The sequence below is a fragment of the Nerophis ophidion genome, linkage group LG25 (genome assembly GCF_033978795.1).
Source record: "Nerophis ophidion isolate RoL-2023_Sa linkage group LG25, RoL_Noph_v1.0, whole genome shotgun sequence".
Classification (NCBI taxonomy): Eukaryota; Metazoa; Chordata; class Actinopteri; order Syngnathiformes; family Syngnathidae; genus Nerophis; species Nerophis ophidion.
The window spans coordinates 37,049,561-37,070,155 of NC_084635.1; the positions used below are offsets into that span (position 1 = coordinate 37,049,561).

Genomic DNA, 20,595 nt, shown 5'->3' on the forward strand with positions numbered 1-20,595 from the left:
ACAGTGTTGACAAACAATGTTGCAACCTTGTGTGGGAACCGCAGGTGCAAAAACACAAAAGAAGAATCCCTATGGGATGCAGAAGCTGGCAGAGAAATTTTCCGTACAAAGTTCATATTGTTGTTACTCAGCCAGTGTTTGTGGGTCTGATGGACCCGTTGCATTTTGTGGCTTTTAATGCCTCACAATCAAACACTTTTATGTTAAAATACTGAACAGAAGGGACGGCGTGGCGCAGTGGGAGAGTGGCCGTGCGCAACCCAAAGGTCCCTGGTTCAAATCCCACCTAGTACCAACCTCGTCACGTCCGGTGTGTCCTGAGCAAGACACTTCACCCTTGCTCCTGATGGGTGCTGGTTGGCGCCTTGCATGGCAGCTCCCTCCATCAGTGTGTGAATGTGTGTGTGAATGGGTAAATGTGGAAGTAGTGTCAAAGCGCTTTGAGTACCTTGAAGGTAGAAAAGCGCTATACAAGTACAACCCATTTATCATTTATAATGCAACGGGTTAAAGTTAAAAGTTAAAATACTGAACAGATGTTTACCTGATCCTAATAAACATCTGTTCAGTATTTTAACGTAAAAGTGTTGATTGTGAGGCATTAAAAGCCACAAAATGCAACGGGTCCATCAGACCCACAAACACTGGCTGAGTAACAACAATATGAACATCACACAAGGGTTAAATGCGGAAAATTCTGCAGTTTAGTTGATTTCAATTCATACCATCAATAATTGAACATACTTTTGACTTATGGAATCAATCTTGGCTCGTGTTTGCAGCAGTTTTATCGTCACTGCCTGTCATTTAAAAAAAATAAAAATGTCCCCCACCCATCACAGTCTCCCACCGCAGCCTGCCAGGTGCGGCCCGTCGGTGTAATCTGTGCCTGGCCTGCACCGCCTGCAGACACTTCACTCCCTGCCTGCCTGGCAAAGTTTCTTCCTCATGAATACGTCTATCTCCCGCTTCCCTTCCTCATCATCACCGGCAGCGCTCATCCTCCTTCAGGTTCTTTAACAAGAGACGGCGGTCCATACGATTCCGCCATTACGTTTAATTATGGAAACGTGGAGTGTGTGTGATTACAGCCAGTGAATTAAGGCTGGGTCTACATTGGATATATTCTGTGTATTGTGCGCTCATAAAGAAAGTGTGTGGGCTGCGCTCTTGCCAGATATGCAAGGCAGTAGGTGGGGAAAGCGATGCTCGCTTCGATTTCTAACACGAATGCCTGAATGTGTGTGTGTGTGTGTGTGTGTGTGTACAGTATGTCAATTGAGCAGAGGGAGTTTGACAAGTTAATCCTTTCCCGGTATCCTAATGGGAACATCCCCGCAGGCCGCTTCACCTCCTCTCCAGAGATTAGTTTGCATCCCAACTTCCTGCTGTCAGTCTGCAGGCCTCTGGCTGCCTGGTGACACACACACCTGACATCTGCTACCCAGACAATGATGACAACCCATGAGCACAACATTTCCCCCTCGGAACGATACCAACACATGAATAATACGTCCCGCGGCTTTTAAAAAGGTAAAAAAACAAACAAAACAAAAAAAGTTAAGTAAAAATCATGGCGGATTGGTAACAAACGACTATATTTGGACAAATTCACTGCCTTTTTGAAGCTGAATATAATGAGGATGAACTAAAAAGTTTTTTTTTAAATTACCATGGGTGGGTTGAAATTACCCTCTGCATTTGACATATCACCTTTGTTTCACCCCCTGGAAAGTGAGGGTAGCAGTGAGCAGCAGCGGTGGCCACGCTCGGGAATCATTTTGGTGATTCAACCCCCAATTCCAACCTTTGATGCTGAGTGCCAAGCAGGGAGGTAATGAGTCCCATTTTTATAGTCTTTGGTATGACTCGGCCGGGGATTTGAACTCACGACCTACAAATCTCCAGGGCGGACACTCTAACCACAAGGCCACTGAGCTCTATGCATTGCCGGAACTTATTTCCACAGCGCGTTTATTTCCGTTTCCGTAGCAGCGCACTTTCCACTTTTGGCAACATGAGTGTTCCTACTTCAGGAAACAAAAGTGAGTGTGTTTTCTAATCATGGAATACTTGGTAACAAACAACAAAGATGAGTATTTTTGGACAAATAATGATTCATGACCTTATCTTTTTGAAGCTGAATGTACGGAGGATGAAGTACTGCTTCGAGAAGAGAGCATGAAGGAAGAGTGAGACGTTGGAGATGGAAGCCGAAAGAGTGAGGTGAAAGTGAATTGAAGCTGCAAAATGTGGAACTTGAAGCCAAGCTATTTCAACATAAATGGAGTGCTTCCCCACAATAACCTCCTCTCCAGAGATTAGTTTGCATCCCAACTTCCTGCTGTCAGTCTGCAGGCCTCTGGCTGCCAGGTGACACACACACCTGACATCTGCTACCCAGACGATGATGACAACCCATGAGCACAACATTTCCCCCTCAGAACGATACCAACACATGAATAATACGTCCCGCGGCTTTTAAAAAGGTGAACTCGCAATCGTAAAAAAACAAAACAAAAAAAAAAGTCAAGTAAAAATCATGGCGGATTGGTAACAAACGACTACATTTGGACAAATTCACTACCTTTTTGAAGCTGAATATAATGAGGATGAACTAAAACGTTTTTTTAAAAATTACCACAAGGTGGGGTGAAATTACCCTCTGCATTTGACACATCACCTTTGATTCACCCCCTGGGAGGTGAGGGTAGCAGTGAGCAGCAGCGGTGGCCACGCTCAAGAATCATTTTGGTGATTCAACCCCCAATTCTAACCTTTGATGCTGAGTGCCAAGCAGGGAGGTAATGAGTCCCATTTTTATAGTCTTTGGTATGACTCGGCTGGGGATTTGAACTCACGACCTACAAATCTCCAGGGCGGACACTCTAACCACAAGGCCACTGAGCTCTATGCATTGCCGGAACTTATTTCCACAGCGCATTTATTTCCGTTTCCGTAGCAGCGCACTTTCCACTTTTGGCAACATGAGTGTTCCTACTTCAGGAAACAAAAGTGAGTGTGTTTTCTAATCATGGAAGACTTGGTAACAAACAACAAAGATGAGTATTTTTGGACAAATAATGATTCATGACCTTATCTTTTTGAAGCTGAATGTACGGAGGATGAAGTACTGCTTCGAGAAGAGAGCATGAAGGAAGAGTGAGACGTTGGAGATGGAAGCCGAGAGAGTGAGGTGAAAGTGAATCGAAGCTGCAAAATGTAGAACTTGAAGCTAAGCTATTTCAACATAAATGGAGTGCTTCCCCACAATAACCTCCTCTCCAGAGATTAGTTTGCATCCCAACTTCCTGCTGTCAGTCTGCAGGCCTCTGGCTGCCTGGTGACACACACACCTGACATCTGCTACCCAGACGATGATGACAACCCATGAGCACAACATTTCCCCCTCAGAACGATACCAACACATGAATAATACGTCCCGCGGCTTTTAAAAAGGTAAACTCGCAATCGTAAAAAAACAACAACAAAAAAAGTTAAGTAAAAATCATGGCGGATTGGTAACAAACGACTATATTTGGACAAATTCACTACCTTTTTGAAGCTGAATATAATGAGGATGAACTAAAACGTTTTTTTAAAAAATACCACAAGGTGGGGTGAAATTACCCTCTGCATTTGACACATCACCTTTGTTTCACCCCCTGGGAGGTGAGGGTAGCAGTGAGCAGCAGCGGTGGCCACGCTCGGGAATCATTTTGGTGATTCAACCCCCAATTCTAACCTTTGATGCTGAGTGCCAAGCAGGGAGGTAATGAGTCCCATTTTTATAGTCTTTGGTATGACTCGGCCGGGGATTTGAACTCACGACCTACAAATCTCCAGGGCGGACACTCTAACCACAAGGCCACTGAGCTCTATGCATTGCCGGAACTTATTTCCACAGCGCATTTATTTCCGTTTCCGTAGCAGCGCACTTTCCACTTTTGGCAACATGAGTGTTCCTACTTCAGGAAACAAAAGTGAGTGTGTTTTCTAATCATGGAAGACTTGGTAACAAACAACAAAGATGAGTATTTTTGGACAAATGATGATTCATGACCTTATCTTTTTGAAGCTGAATGTACGGAGGATGAAGTACTGTTTCGAGAAGAGAGCATGAATGAAGAGTGAGACGTTGGAGATGGAAGCCGAGAGAGTGAGGTGAAAGTGAATCGAAGCTGCAAAATGTAGAACTTGAAGCCAAGCTATTTCAACATAAATGGAGTGCTTCCCCACAATAACCTCCTCTCCAGAGATTAGTTTGCATCCCAACTTCCTGCTGTCAGTCTGCAGGCCTCTGGCTGCCAGGTGACACACACACCTGACATCTGCTACCCAGACGATGGTGACAACCCATGAGCACAACATTTCCCCCTCAGAACGATACCAACACATGAATAATACGTCCCGCGGCTTTTAAAAAGGTAAACTCGCAATCGTAAAAAAACAAAAATATAAAAAGTTAAGTAAAACTCATGGCGGATTGGTAACAAACGACTATATTTGGACAAATTCACTACCTTTTTGAAGCTGAAGATAATGAGGATGAACTAAAAAGTTTTTAAAAATTACCACTAGGTGGGGTGAAATTACCCTCTGCATTTGATACATCACTTTTGTTTCACCCCCTGGGAGGTGAGGGTAGCAGTGAGCAGCAGCGGTGGCCACGCTCGGGAATCATTTTGGTGATTCAACCCCCAATTCCAACCTGAGTGCCAAGCAGGGAGGTAATGAGTCCCATTTTTACGGCCAGGGTTTGAACCTACCAATCTCAGGGCAGACACTCTAACCACAAGACCACTGAGCAGGCTCTACTGTTACTTGCTACTTATAAATAATATGTAATATGTTTAATATTTAGCGTATTTTGGTCATTTCATGCATTGCCTTAACTTATTTCCTAAGCGCATTTATTTCTGTTTCCGTAGCCGCGCACTTTCCACTTTTGGCTACATGTGTGTTCCTACTTCAGGAAACAAACGTGAGTGTGTTTTCTAATCATGGAAGACTTGCTAACAATCAAGTCAAAGTAAAGAGCAGAAAAAACAGCACTGAGTTGTAGAGCACACTCCAGGCCTGAAGGGGCAACAGAGAGAGCTGAGGACTGAACATCTCCACCTGCTTCCAACAGATTGGCTTGATTGAGTTCACCTGTTCACCTGCTCAGAGCTCATGCTTAAAATGTTTGAGCTTCATTCAGTCACCCTTTTTGACCTTTGACTTGCTGCTAAGAGGAAGGAAGACAGTTTCTGTGCGGACTCAGAAGACACAACTGGTGAGAAAACCGAATGAAAGAAATGCTTGTTTGGACTGAGAGGAATGTTTCAAGAAAATAATTTCACTGGGGAAAATGTTTAAAAAAGATAAATTCACTGATGTTTACACATTGTTTAAAGGGGAACATTATCACAATTTCAAAAGGGTTAAAAACAATAAAAATCAGTTCCCAGTGGCTTGTTGTATTTTTTGAAGTTTTTTTCAAAATTTTACCGGTCTCGGAATATCCCTAAATAAAGCTTTAAAGTGCCTTATTTTCGCTATCTTCGAAACCACTATCCATTTCCCTGTGACGTCACACAGTGCTGCCAATGTAAACAAACAATGGGAATACCACAGCAAGATATAGCGACATTAGCTCGGATTCAAACTCGGATTTCAGCGACTTAAGCGATTCAACAGATTACGCATGTATTGAAACAGATGGTTGGAGTATGAAAGTATTGAGGAAGAAACTGAAGCTATTGAGCGAATAGCTATTGACGCTATTCATAGCCATAGCATGACCGAATAGCTGCGTTAGCATCGCCGGTAAAATGTGCGGACCAAACGATCAGGACTTTCGCATCTTTTGACACTGGAGCAACTTAAATCCGTCGATTGGTAAGTGTTTGTTTCGCATTAAATGTGGGTGGAAGGAAACGTAAAATAGTTGCAAATGCATCTGCAGGTTATCCATACATCTCTGTGCCATGTCTGCTTTAGCACCGCCGGTAAATATGTCGCAGAGACATTAAACAAAAACCTCTATGTAGGTCTGACTTAGACCTATATTTCATACACTGAAATCCTTCAGCAAAAATCAACAAGAAGTTGGCAAAAAAAAACAAAACAAACGTTTCCTAAAAAAAATTCATTTTTGCTTCTTTGAGCTGTAATTTGACCCCCTTAAAATGCTTCAAAACGCACCAAACTGGACACACACATCAGGACTGGTGAAAATAGCGATCTTAATACATTTAAAAAAAAAAAAAAAAAAACACTCAAAATTGCGCTCTAGCGCACCCTAGGAATAAAACACAGACAAAACTGCTCCTAGGAAGAAAACACAGCCAAAACTGCTTGTAACTTCCGGTAGGAATGTCGGAGACATTAAACAAAAACCCCTATGTAGGTCTGACTTGGACCTATATTTCATACACTGACATCCTTCAGCAAAAATCAACAAGAAGTTGGCAAAAAAAACCTTCAAAACAAACGTTTCCTAAAAAAAATGTCATTTTTGCTTCTTTGAGCTGTAATTTGACCCCCTTAAAATGCTTCAAAACGCACCAAACTGGACACACATCAGGACTGGTGAAAATAGCGATCTTAATAAATAAAAAAAAAAAAAAAATAAAAAACACGCAAAATTGCGCTCTAGCACACCCTAGGAATAAAACGCAGACAAAACTGCTCCTAGGAAGAAAACACAGCCAAAACTGCTTGTAACTTCCGGTAGGAATGTCGGAGACATGAAACAAAAACCTCTATGTAGGTCTCACTTAGACCTAAATTTTAACAATTGACATCCTTCAGCAAAAATCAGCAGGAAGTTGGCAATTACCTCTTCAAAACAAAAGTTTAGTAAAAACTCATCACCTTTTTTGAAACATTATCTCCTCTGAGCGCCTTTGTTGTGTCGGCTTCAAACTAGCACAGGAAAGATATTTAACCCTTCTGATTAAAAGTTGATGAAAGAGTTTTTCTAACGGCTCCGGTTTTGATTTTACGAGCCTTCAAAGAACCGCTGCGCTGCTGCTGCCGTCTCAAGATGGCCGCTTAAAAGCAGGAAGCACCAGCGTGACCACACAATGCAGAGAAGGTAGGTACTGTGCAGGTAAAGATATGTTGACTGGGTGAAAGAAGGAGGCACCAGTTTGACTACAGGATACAGAGAAGGTAGGTAATGTGCAGGTAAAGATTTGTTGTCTGGGTGATGGCAAGAAGCACCAGCGTGTATGGGTGAAAGAGAGAAGACCCAATGTGACCCCAGGATGCAGGGAAGGTAGGTAATGTGCAGGAAATACCAGCAAAAATCGGTCCCGTCCATCATTGCTTGGAGCTTTAATTATATAAATTGCTTTAAGTAGACTGTAAAAACTTTACACTTACAAAATGTTACTGTGAAATAAAGTGTTATTTTTTTCATGTTCTTATTTTACAACATTTCACAGTAATGAAGCCAACACAGATGGACAACTAATTAATTATGCAAAAATATATGAACAAATATTCCCAAAAAGTTTTCAATAGACATAAATACTAATAATAATGAGTTCAAAGCAAGTTATCCATCAAATTGCGCAATGTAAAAGTAGCAATGGATTATATGGTAAAATTGTGAGATTTAGTGGTTTTTACAGCATTTTTTCCCTAAATTAAAAAAAAAGTTATAAAAATATTTTTTTAACTGTAATAAACTGTGGTGCTGTTTTGGTATTTACAATACGTAATACACAGAAAAATCTCCAGTTGTTGATTTGCGGTAAAAAAAACAACAAAATGGCAGCTCATGTGCCAACATTTTACTGTAAAATTGCATTTTTTTTTTATTTACAGTAAAATAAACAAATGTAAATGTAACAGTAAAACTCTGGCAACTATGCTGTCTTTAAAAAAAAAAAAATGTTTACCATTAATAAAGCAGTACTGTTTTTCCATTTACAATAATAAACACTACATTTTGAAGTGAAATTTTAATTTTTTTTTACATTTTAGTTAAAAGAAAAGACTAGTAAAATGCATTAAAAATGGTGTAATAATAATAATCACTGTTAGATGCGGCCCTTTGGGGCCAAACATGACTGTGATGTGGCCCTCAGTGACAACGACTGACACCTCGGCTCTAGAACTACAAGTGGTTCGTGACCAACAGCGTCGGGATTGTTATCATCCAAATATTATTAGCAGCAAAGTAGAAAGCCTGCTAGCGAGATGATGCTAACTAGCGAGCTAGTTTAGTCAACACACATCTTCTCAAAAGACAACATTTATATATATATATATATATATATATATATATATATATATATATATATATATATATATATATATATATATATATATATATATATATATATATATACACACACACATATATATTATATATATATACACACACACATATATATTATATATATATATACACACACACATATATATTATATATATATATACACACACACATATATATTATATATATATATATATACACACACACATATATATTATATATATATATACACACACACATATATATTATATATATACATACACATATACACACACACACATATATATATATATATATACATACATATATACACACACACATGTACACACATATATATACATATAAACATACACATATATATTCATATTGTGAGGCACATGCACTAAACCCCTGTTCCACCGTGCTGCCCAAGTAGCAGCTTATAGTCTGGAATTTACAAATGTGACTATAAAGCGGACGTTCTTAAAGAAACCATTCACAAGAAACGCTTTGGATGGCTGAAAGACACTTCTACTTCTGGTTGAAAGAACACATTTTTGTTGAGTTCAGTTCGACACTTGGGAAGGACTTTACGTTTTTAAAGCAGACTTTTTTTTTTCTTTCCGGGGCCAACAAATGCGACTATAAAGCAGACGTTCTTAAAGAAAAGAGAGAGTAGAAACGCTTTGGATGGCTGAAAGACACTTCTACTTCCGGTTGAAAGAACACATTTTTGTTGAGTTCAGTTCAACGCTTGGGAAGGACTTTACGTTTTTAAAGCAGACTTTTTTTTCTTTCCAGGACCAACAAATGCGACTATAAAGCAGACGTTCTTAAAGAAAGGATTCACAAGGGAGAGTAGGAACGCTATGGATGGCTGAAAGACCAAATAGCACTTCTACTTCCGGTTGAAAGGATGTTGTTGTGGCTTGTGCAGCCCTTTGAGACACTTGTGATTTAGGGATTGATTGATATATACATACATATACTGTATAAATATAAATAAATGTGTACAAAAATGCAGTCGGCTTTCTGCCCCCCAGATCCAAAAGTTTGGACCCTTCTGCTCTACATCGTGAAGTTTGATCATCTGTTTTAGTTTTACATTTCTATAGCAGCCCGTGTTTCTTACAAAGTGGTTGCATAACATGTATCTTTTATTCATGGACTCTCCAGCTTCTCCTTGGTTTATGCTGATCCATCAATTATTCAATCCGTATCGGTCCCCGTGGAACAGAAAGTTCAGGTTTCCAGTGAACCTTCGGTTCCTAATTCGAGGCCGGGACAAAGCACCGCGGAGGATTGCGCGCCGTATCTGACCTCCGATCAGCAGGGATCTGCAAATGAAGACAAAGTTCAGGCCGCGATGGCCGATCCCGGCGCCGAAATGGACTTGGCCTTTTGACTTCATCAGCAGAATAAAGGAAGCCAGGTCGGTAAATAACACTTCAGTAGGAATTCAAAACAACTACATGTCCGACATCAACATGTATCGGTTTTGTGGCTTTTATCCTGCGCAGGAAGGGGAGAAGGCAGCCGATACCCAGGATGATATCGTCAGTCCATCACAGAGAACACAGAAGCCAGGCAGTAACATATTAGCCTACTATCAAAAGCCTTACATAAATGTTATCATGAAAACAACACATCATGTTTCTAGAGTAGCGATACTGGCCTACTATCAAAATGACTAAAGAAGGAAACACATGATGTAAGTGGCTAATTAGCTATGTTAGCCTACTATCAAAATGACTTTAAAAGTCTTAGATCAGTATTAAAATTAAATTAAAAAAAAATACCCTGCTTATTCAATAAATGTAAATAATTATATAGAGGAAAGGAAAAAAATAAGCACGTCTTAGTTTTATAAATAAAAAAGAGGGAAAAAAGGGAAATAAATTAAATAAAAAATATTATGCTTATTCAATAAATGTAAATAATTATATAGTAAAAAAAATAAAATAAGCAGGGTCTTTGTTTCATAAATAAAACAAAGAAAATAAATTAAATAAAAATTAAAACGCTGCTTATTTAATAAATGTAAATTATTAAGTGGAAACAAAATAATCAGGGTGTTAGTTTCATAAATAAAAAAAGGGCGAAAATAGAAAATAAATTAAATAAAATTAACACCCTGCTTATTCAATAAATGTAAATGACTTTATTCTGAGTTCCAATGTTGCGTAATGTTAAAACTAACTAGACTTGTTGTGTAATTTGTAACATTCTGACATTTTTTCCGCATAATTTCACTATTATTTACATTTATTGAATAAGCAGGGTGTTTTTTTTCATAAATACAAAAAGGGAAAAAGAAAAAAAAAGAAGAGAAATTAAATAAAAAAACAGCATCCTGCTCAATAAATGTAAATAATGATATAGAGGAAAGGAAAAAAATAAGCACGGTCTTAGTTTCATAAATAAAAAAGAGGGAAAAAAGGGAAATAAATTAAATAAAAAATAACATTATGCTTATTCAAAAAATGTAAATAATTATATAGTAAAAAAAAGATAAAAATAAGCAGGGTCTTTGTTTCATAAATAAAACAAAGAAAATACATTAAATAAAAATTAAAACCCTGCTATTAAGTGGAAACATTTGCAGGATGTTAGTTTCATAAATAAAAAAGGGCGAAAATAGAAAATAAATTCAATAAAAATTAACACCCTGCTTATTCAATAAATGTAAATGACTTTATTCTAAGTTCCAATGTTGCGTAATGTTAAAACTAACTAGACTTGTTGTGTAATTTGTAACATTCTGACATTTTTTCCGCATAATTTCACTATTTAATTATTTACATTTATTGAATAAGCAGGGTGTTTTTTTTTCATGAATACAAAAAGGGAGAAAAAATTAAAAATAAAATAAATTAAATAAAAAACAGCATCCTGCTCAATAAATGTAAATAATGATATAGTCAAAAAAAACCTAACAAAATAAGCAAAAAAGGAGAAAAAAAAAAGAAAAGAAATGAAAAAAAAATAACAGCCTGCTTATTCAATAAATGTAAATAATTATATAGTGATAAAAAATAAGCGGGGTGTTTGTTTCATAAATTAAAAAAAAGACAATAAATTAAATAAAAAACCCTGCTTATTTAATAAATGTTAATTATTAAGTGGAAACAAACAAAATAATCAGGGTATTAGTTTCATAAATAAAAAAGGGCGAAAATAGAAAAGAAATTAAATAAAAATGAACACCCTGCTTATTCAATAAATGTAAATTACTTTATTCTGAGTTCCAATGTTGCGTTAATGTTAAAACTAACTAGACTTGTTGTGTAATTTGTAACATTGTGACATTTTTTCCGCATAATTTCACTATTTAATTATTTACATTTATTGAATAAGCAGGGTGTTTTTTTTCATAAATACAAAAAGGGAAAAATAAATAAATAAAAAATAAAAATAAATTGAATAAAAAACAGCATCCTGCTCAATAAATGTAAATAATTATATAGTCGAAAAAAACCTAACAAAAAAGGAGAAAAAAAAATTAAATAAATGAAGAAAAAAAATAACAGCCTGCCCTTTCAATAAATGTAAATAATTATATAGTGGGAAAAAAAAGCAGGATGTTTGTTTCATGAATTAAAAAAAAGACAATAAATTAAATAAAAAACACTGCTTATTCAATAAATGTAAATAATTATACATTGATTGATATAGTGGAAAAAAAACCAAACAAAATAAGCAAAAAAGGAGAAATAAAAAAGAAAATCAATGAAAAAAAAAATAACAGCCTGCTTATTCAATAAATGTAAATAATTATATAGTGGAAAAAAACAGGGTGTTAGTTTCATAAATAAAATAAGGGGGGGAATAGAAAATAAATTCAATAAAAAATAACAGCTTGCTTATTCAATAAATGTAAATAATTATATAATGGAAACAAACAAACAAACAAACAAAATAAGCAGGGTGTTTGGTGTTTGTTTCATAAATAAAAAAAAGTGGTGAAAAAAGAAAATAAATGTAATAAAAAATAACACCCTGCTTATTCAATAAATGTAAATAAACATATGGTGAAAAAAATAACAATTTTACTATTGAATAAATATAAAAAATATATTTATATTTTGCCCCAAAATAGAAGAATTACTTATATCTGACTTCCAGTGTTGCCAAAACTAATCACACTAATTAATTTGTGAGATTTCTGTTTAAATTGAAATGTAGGAAGCATAAGTCAGCACAAGTGAGCAGTGCCTTCATACAAAATATCAAATTCCACTCTTGGACTTCTTGATTTGACCTCCAACATGTCAGCCACAATGCAAGCAGACTAAAGACTTGTGAAGTCAGACGGGAAGAAGAAGAAGAAGAAGAAGAAGAAGAAGAAGAAGAAGGAGGTGTGCCTCACCCGCTTGGTGCGTGTTGACGGTGACGTTGATCAGCGCGCGTGCAGCCAGCGCCAGCCCGGAGACGCCGTTCAGCGCCTCCACCAGGAAGGTGTAGTTGGCGGGCGTGGCGAAGTCCAGCACGGCCACCGAGATGCCCGTCAGACCCAGCGGCCGTGGGATGAACCTCAGCTCCGCCTCGCACGGCTCGCAGTGAGTCCCGTCGCCGTGGCAGCGCTGGCACAGGACGTTGTAGACCACGTCCCCCCGGCCCCCCGTGTCGCTGGGAGGCATCCACTGCAGGAAGAGGGCGGTGTCGTTGATCAGGGACACCAGGTTCCTGGGCGCTGACGGCGGCCCTGCGGAGCCAGGAGGAACAACGCCCGTTACACAGCTTGATTGGCGAAGGGCTGGTGGCGACTTGTCCGGGGTGTACCCCGCCTTCCGCCCCAATGCAGCTGAGATAGGCTCCAGCACCGCCCGCCACCCCTAAAAGGGACAAGCGGTAGGAAACGGATGGATGTATCGCAGTATGAACACAAAGCAGGATTTTTAAAGCTGCAAGCAGCGATGGACGGGACCGACTTTGGCTGCTGCCCCCGCGACCCAAGCCTTGATAAGCGCTAGCTAGCCGGCAGACATCTTAACAAATATTTCACACGAGGGCGAAACACAACTAACGAACAATTGATAATACAATAGAGATATATGCTTCTTTAGCAGCATGAGCGCAGCGGTTCTTTGAAGGATCGTAAAATCAAAACCGGCGCAGTTATTAAAATTATTTTAATTAATTTTAATCAGAAGGGTTCAATCCCTCTCCTGTGCTAGTTTGAAGCCGACACAACAAACGCGCTCAGAGGAGATAATGTTTGAAAAAAGTTGACGGGTTTTTACCAAACTTTTGTTTTGAAGGTGTAATTGCCAACTTCCTGTTGATTTTTGCTGAAGGATGTTAGTGTAAGAAATATAGGTCTAAGTGAGACCTACATAGAAGTTTTTGTTTCATGTCTCTCCGACATTCCTAATTGAAGTTACAAGCAGTTTTGTTTGTGTTTTCTTCCTAGGAGTAGTTTTGTCTGTGTTTCATTCCTAGGGGGCGCTAGAGCGCAATTTTGAGTTTTGGGGTTTGGTTTTTGTATTATATCGCAATTTCTGCCAGTCCTGATGCGTGTGTCCAATTTGGTGAGTTTTGAAGCATTTTTAGAGGACCAAATTACATCTCAAAGAGGCAAAAATGACATTTTTTTAGCAACATTTTGTTTTGAAAGGGTTTTTGCCAACTTCCTGTTGATTTTTGCTGAAAGAACTCAGTGTATGAAATATAGGTCTCAGTCAGACCTACATAGAAGTTTTTGTTTCATGTCTCTCCGACATTCCTACCGGAAGTTACAAGCAGTTTTGTTTGTGTTTTCTTCCTAGGAGCAGTTTTGTCTGTTTTATTCCTAGGGGGCGCTAGAGCGCAATTTTGAGTTTTGGGGTTTGGTTTTTGTATTATATCGCAATTTTCGCTAGATGTGTGTGTCCAGTTTGGTGAGTTTAGAAGCATTTTAAGGGTTCAAATTACAGCTCAAAGAGGCAAAAATGACATTTTTTAGGAACTTTTTGTTTTGAAGGGGTTTTTGCCAACTTCCTGTTGATTTTTGCTGAAAGAAGTCAATGTATGAAATGTAGGTCTAAGTGAGACCTACATAGAAGTTTTTGTTTCATGTCTCTACGACATTCCAAACGGAAGTCACAAGCAGTTATGTCTGTGTTTTTTCCTAGGGGGCGCTAGGGCACACTTTATATTTTTGGGGTTTGTTTTTTTTATTAGATGGCAAGGTTTACCATACCAATGTGTGTGTAAAATTTGGTGAGTTTTAAAGCATGTTAAGGGGGTCAAATTACAGCTTGAAGGTGCAGAATAACAATAAAGAAAGAAAGAATAAAAGCGTACTAAACTTGTGGAATAAATATTTATTTTATTGTATTCCTGTTAGCATTTAAGATAGCTGACGATTATCGCTCTCGTGTCAGATAGGTGTCAGATAGCGAGTAGTGTAGCAGTTGCGCGCTAGTTAATTAGTGAACAAGTCAGCTGGTGATTAAAGCACCAGTTGTCGGCTAGCAATTAGCGCATCAGTTGCACGTTAGCAGTTAGCACTTTGGTTGCCAGCCAGATACTAGCGCCGCATGCTGGTTGCTAGTAAATAGCCTTCTAGTTGTCAGCTAGCAATTAGCACGTTCGGAGTCAGCTAGCAGTTGCGTGCTAGTTGCCAGCTAGCCGGTTTTCGGCTAGTGATTAACGCGTCAGTTGTCAGGTAGCAATTAGTGAACAAATCAGCTGGTGAGTAAAGCACCAGTTGTCGACTAGCGATTAGTGCATCAGTTGTATGCCAGTGGTTAGCGCTTTTGTTGCCGGCCGGCTACTAGCGCTGCTAGCTGTTAGCTAGAAATTAGCTTTCTAGTTGCCAGCTAGCAATTAGAGTGCTAGTTGCCAGCTGGACTTTAGCGAGCTTGTTTGCAGCCAGCAATTAACGTGTTAATTGTCATGTATCAATTAGTGAGCAAGTTGTCAGCTCGCAATTAACGCATTAATTGTCTGGTAGCAATTAGTGAGCAAGTTGTCAGCTAGCAATTACCACACTGGTTGCCCGCTGGCGATTAGCACACTAGTTACTAGCCAGCTACTAGCGCCACTAGCTGGTAGCTAGTAATTAGCTTTCTAGTTGCCAGCTAGCAATTAGAGGGCTACTTGCCAGCTGGACATTAGCGAGCGAGTTTGCAGCCAGCAATTAACGTGTTGTCATGTAGCAATTAATGAGCAAGTTGTCAGCTCGCAATTAACTCATTAATTGTCAGGTAGCAATTAGTGAGCAAGTTGTCAGCTAGCAATTAACGCATTAATTGTCCGGTAGCAATTAGTGAGCAAGTAGTCAGCTAGCAATTAACGCATTAAATGTCAGGTAGCAATTAGTGAGCAAGTTGTCAGCTGGCAATTAACACACCGGTTGCCCGCTGGCGATTAGCACACTAGTGGCCAGCCAGCTACTAGCGCCACTAGCTGTTAGCTAGAAATTAGCTTTCTAGTTGCCAGCCGGACATTAGCAAGCGGGATTGCAGCCAGCAATTAACGTGTTGTCATGTAGCAATTAGTGAGCAAGTTGTCAGCTCGCAATTAACGCATTAAATGTCAGGTAGCAATTAGTGAGCAAGTTGTCAGCTAGCAATTAACGCATTAAATGTCAGGTAGCAATTAGTGAGCAAGTTGTCAGCTAGCAATTAACGCATTAATTGTCCAGTAGCAATTAGTGAGCAAGTTGTCAGCTAGCAATTAACGCATTAAATGTCAGGTAGCAATTAGTGAGCAAGTTGTCAGCTCGCAATTAACGCATTAATTGTGCGGTAGCAATTAGTGAGCAAGTTGTCAGCTGGCAATTAACACACCGGTTGCCCGCTGGCGATTAGCACACTAGTTGCTAGCCAGCTACTAGCGCGACTAGCTGTTAGCTAGAAATTAGCTTTCTAGTTGCCAGCTAGCAATTAGAGGGCTAGTTAACCGCTGGACATTAGCGAGCTTGTTTACAGCTAGCAATTAACGTGTTAATTGTCATGTATCAATTAGTGAGCAAGTTGTCAGCTAGCAATTAACGCATTAAATGTCAGGTAGCAATTAGTGAGCAAGTTGTCAGCTCGCAATTAACGCATTAATTGTGCGGTAGCAATTAGTGAGCAAGTTGTCAGCTGGCAATTAACACACCGGTTGCCCGCTGGCGATTAGCACACTAGTTGCTAGCCAGCTACTAGCGCGACTAGCTGTTAGCTAGAAATTAGCTTTCTAGTTGCCAGCTAGCAATTAGAGGGCTAGTTAACCGCTGGACATTAGCGAGCTTGTTTACAGCTAGCAATTAACGTGTTAATTGTCATGTATCAATTAGTGAGCAAGTTGTCAGCTAGCAATTAACACACTGGTTGCCCGCTGGTGATTAGCACACTAGTTGCCAGCCAGCTACTAGCGCCACTAGCTGTTAGCTAGAAATTAGCTTTCTAGTTGCCAGCTAGCAATTAGAGGGCTAGTTGCCAGCTGGACATTAGCGAGCGAGTTTGGAGCCAGCAATTAACGTGTTGTCATGTAGCAATTAGTGAGGAAGTTGTCAGCTCGCAATTAACGTATTAACTGTCCGGTAGCAATTCGTGAGCAAGTTGTCAGCTGGCAATTAAGACACCGGTTGCCTGCTGGCGATTAGCACACTAGTTGCTAGCCAGCTACTAGCGCCACTAGCTGGTAGCTAGTAATTAGCTTTTTAGTTGCCAGCTAGCAATTAGAGGGCTAGTTAACCGCTGGACATTAGCGAGCTTGTTTACAGCTAGCAATTAACGTGTTAATTGTCATGTATCAATTAGTGAGCAAGTTGTCAGCTAGCAATTAACGCATTAAATGTCAGGTAGCAATTAGTGAGCAAGTTGTCAGCTCGCAATTAACGCATTAATTGTGCGGTAGCAATTAGTGAGCAAGTTGTCAGCTGGCAATTAACACACCGGTTGCCCGCTGGCGATTAGCACACTAGTTGCTAGCCAGCTACTAGCGCGACTAGCTGTTAGCTAGAAATTAGCTTTCTAGTTGCCAGCTAGCAATTAGAGGGCTAGTTAACCGCTGGACATTAGCGAGCTTGTTTACAGCTAGCAATTAACGTGTTAATTGTCATGTATCAATTAGTGAGCAAGTTGTCAGCTAGCAATTAACACACTGGTTGCCCGCTGGTGATTAGCACACTAGTTGCCAGCCAGCTACTAGCGCCACTAGCTGTTAGCTAGAAATTAGCTTTCTAGTTGCCAGCTAGCAATTAGAGGGCTAGTTGCCAGCTGGACATTAGCGAGCGAGTTTGGAGCCAGCAATTAACGTGTTGTCATGTAGCAATTAGTGAGGAAGTTGTCAGCTCGCAATTAACGTATTAACTGTCCGGTAGCAATTCGTGAGCAAGTTGTCAGCTGGCAATTAACGCATTAATTGTGCGGTAGCAATTAGTGAGCAAGTTGTCAGCTGGCAATTAAGACACCGGTTGCCTGCTGGCGATTAGCACACTAGTTGCTAGCCAGCTACTAGCGCCACTAGCTGGTAGCTAGTAATTAGCTTTTTAGTTGCCAGCTAGCAATTAGAGGGCTACTTGCCAGCTGGACATTAGCGAGCGAGTTTGCAGCCAGCAATTAACGTGTTGTCATGTAGCAATTAGTGAGCAAGTTGTCAGCTAGCAATTAACACACTGGTTGCCTGCTAGCGATTAACAGGCTTAGTTGAAATTGAAACAGCTTAACTTGGGCCAACATTATATAGAATATGATTTTAAAAAAGTCCGACATTATCGCCCCCTTGTGGTGAAAAACTATAACAGCCATAACTTCCTTCCACATGCTCCAATCTTCTCGAAATTTTAAATGGTGTGTCGGAGTGTCAGGTGGGATTCAACCGCATTCTTGCAAGGGCGGCGTTATCGCCCCCTTGTGGTGAAAAATTATAAAGAGCCATAACTTCCTTCCACATGCTCCAATCTTCTTGAAATTTTAAATGGTGTGTCGGAGTGTCAGGTGGGATTCAACCACATTCTTGCAATGGCGGCATTATCGCCCCCTTGTGGTGAACAATTATAAACAGCCATAACTTCCTTCCACATGCTCCGATCTTCCTGAAATGTTGGTGGGTCACAGTGTCGGATGGGATGCAACTGCATGACTGCCGGTCGGCTCCGTTACGCCCCCTTGTGGTGTAAAATTACAACATTACAGATGCTACGATTTACCTGGAGGCGTCATGTCTGCCCGTTGGAGGCTGTTGGCAAGCTTAACTGTGATTGAAACTGATTATTTTGGGCCACCATTACATAGAATATGCTTTAAAAAAAAATCTGCCATAAAGTTGGAAGTACGACACAAATGGACTGTCGAATTCTGGGACTCAACCCTGTTCTCAGCAAGCTGTTATGTCAGTAGGAAGGCGTTAGGTTCCTCACTCATGAAATACAAAGCACTCCTAAGGCCTTTGAGCAGGAGGAACTATGGATTTTTTAAAAAGACGTGTGCGATTCTGGATGAAGTGCTTTACTCGGTGATGAAGTCTCTTACTTGGCAAAGGGGACAGAACTGAAGTCGGTATTTAAAAGCGACGTAGGCGGGCGAGTGGGTGGTGGTCAGAAGACGGTGTTTCGTTCCAAGACGCCGAGGGCCAACTCCACAGATATATTCTCAGGCTTGGTAGAAAATGCATTCTCTCCTGCAGAGGCTGCGATGAAGCCATGCATTGACTCCGCATTTAATCCGAGGGACGCATTTCAATAAAGAACAACATTGGCACTTTTTTTTGACCTCGGACTATGTTAAGGTAACGTGTGGAGTTCCCCAGGGTTCGGTCCTTGGCCCTGCACTCTTCAGCATCTACATGCTGCCGCTAGGTGACATCATATGCAAATACGATGTTAGCTTTCACTGTTATGATGATGACACCCAACTCTACATGCCCCTAAAGCTGACCAACACGCCGGATTGTAGTCAGCTGGAGGCGTGTCTTAATGAAATTAAACAATGGATGTCCACTAACTTTTTGCAACTTAACGCCAAAAAAACGGAAATGCTGATTATCGGTCCTGCTAGACACCGACCTCTATTTAATAATACAACTTTAACATTTGACAACCAAATAATAAAACAAGGTGACACGGTAAAGAATCTGTGTATTATCTTCCACCCAACTCTCTCCTTTGAGGCACACATTAAAAGCGTTACTAAAACGGTCTTCTTTCATCTCCGTAATATCGCTAAAATTCGCTCCATTTTGACCACTAAAGACGCCGAGATTATTATCCATGCGTTTGTTACGTCTCGCCTCGATTACTGTAACGTATTATTTTCGGGTCTCCCCATGTCTAGCATTAAAAGATTACAGTTGGTACAAAATGCAGCTGCTAGACTTTTGACAAGAACAAGAAAGTTTGATCACATTATGCCTATACTGTATATACCTTTATATACATATATACATACATATATACCTATACTGTATATACCTTTATATACATATATACATACATATATACCTATACTGTATATACCTTTATATACATATATACATACATATATACCTATACTGTATATACCTTTATATACATATATACATACATATATACCTGTACTGTATATACCTTTATATACATATATACCTATACTGTATATACCTTTATACACATATATACATACATATATACCTGTACTGTATATACCTTTATATACATATATACATACATATATACCTATACTGTATATACCTATATATACATATATACTATACTGTATATACCTTTATATACATATATACATACATATATACCTGTACTGTATATACCTTTATATACATACATATATACCTGTACTGTATATACCTTTATATACATATATACATACATATATACCTATACTGTATATACCTATATATACATATATACTATACTGTATATACCTTTATATACATATATACATACATATATACCTGTACTGTATATACCTTTATATACATACATATATACCTGTACTGTATACACCTTTATATACATATATACATACATTTATACCTATACTGTATATACCTTTATATACATACATATATACATATATACCTATACTGTATATACCTTTATATACATATATACATACATATATACCTGTACTGTATATACCTTTATATACATATATACATACATATATACCTATACTGTATACACCTTTATATACATATATACATACATATATACCTATACTGGCTCACCTGCACTGGCTTCCTGTGCACTTAAGATGTGACTTTAAGGTTTTACTACATACGTATAAAATACTACACGGTCTAGCTCCATCCTATCTTGCCGATTGTATTGTACCATATGTCGCGGCAAGAAATCTGCATTCAAAAGACTCCGGCTTATTAGTGATTCCTAGAGCCCAAAAAAAGTCTTCGGGCTATAGAGCGTTTTCCGT

General features: G+C 39.1%; 1 protein-coding gene and 1 long non-coding RNA gene across 6 annotated transcripts in view; one reads left to right on the forward strand and one right to left on the reverse strand.

Moving 5' to 3' along the window:
- The window catches only part of LOC133542828 (uncharacterized), a 58,883-nt gene extending 48,939 nt beyond the window's left edge, over positions 1 to 9,944 (forward strand). The window contains exons 3-5 of the long non-coding RNA XR_009804221.1: positions 2,141 to 5,278; positions 9,431 to 9,686; positions 9,775 to 9,944. This is a non-coding gene — a long non-coding RNA (uncharacterized LOC133542828). The remainder of the gene's footprint in view (positions 1 to 2,140; positions 5,279 to 9,430; positions 9,687 to 9,774) is intronic.
- Positions 1 to 20,595, reverse strand: part of LOC133542827 (ephrin type-A receptor 6-like) — a 223,251-nt gene that overhangs the window by 60,618 nt on the left and 142,038 nt on the right. For all 5 annotated transcript variants that reach the window (XM_061887022.1, XM_061887021.1, XM_061887018.1 and 2 more), the window contains exon 8: positions 12,624 to 12,959. In XM_061887022.1, coding sequence (XP_061743006.1) covers positions 12,624 to 12,959 — 336 coding nt within the window. The remainder of the gene's footprint in view (positions 1 to 12,623; positions 12,960 to 20,595) is intronic.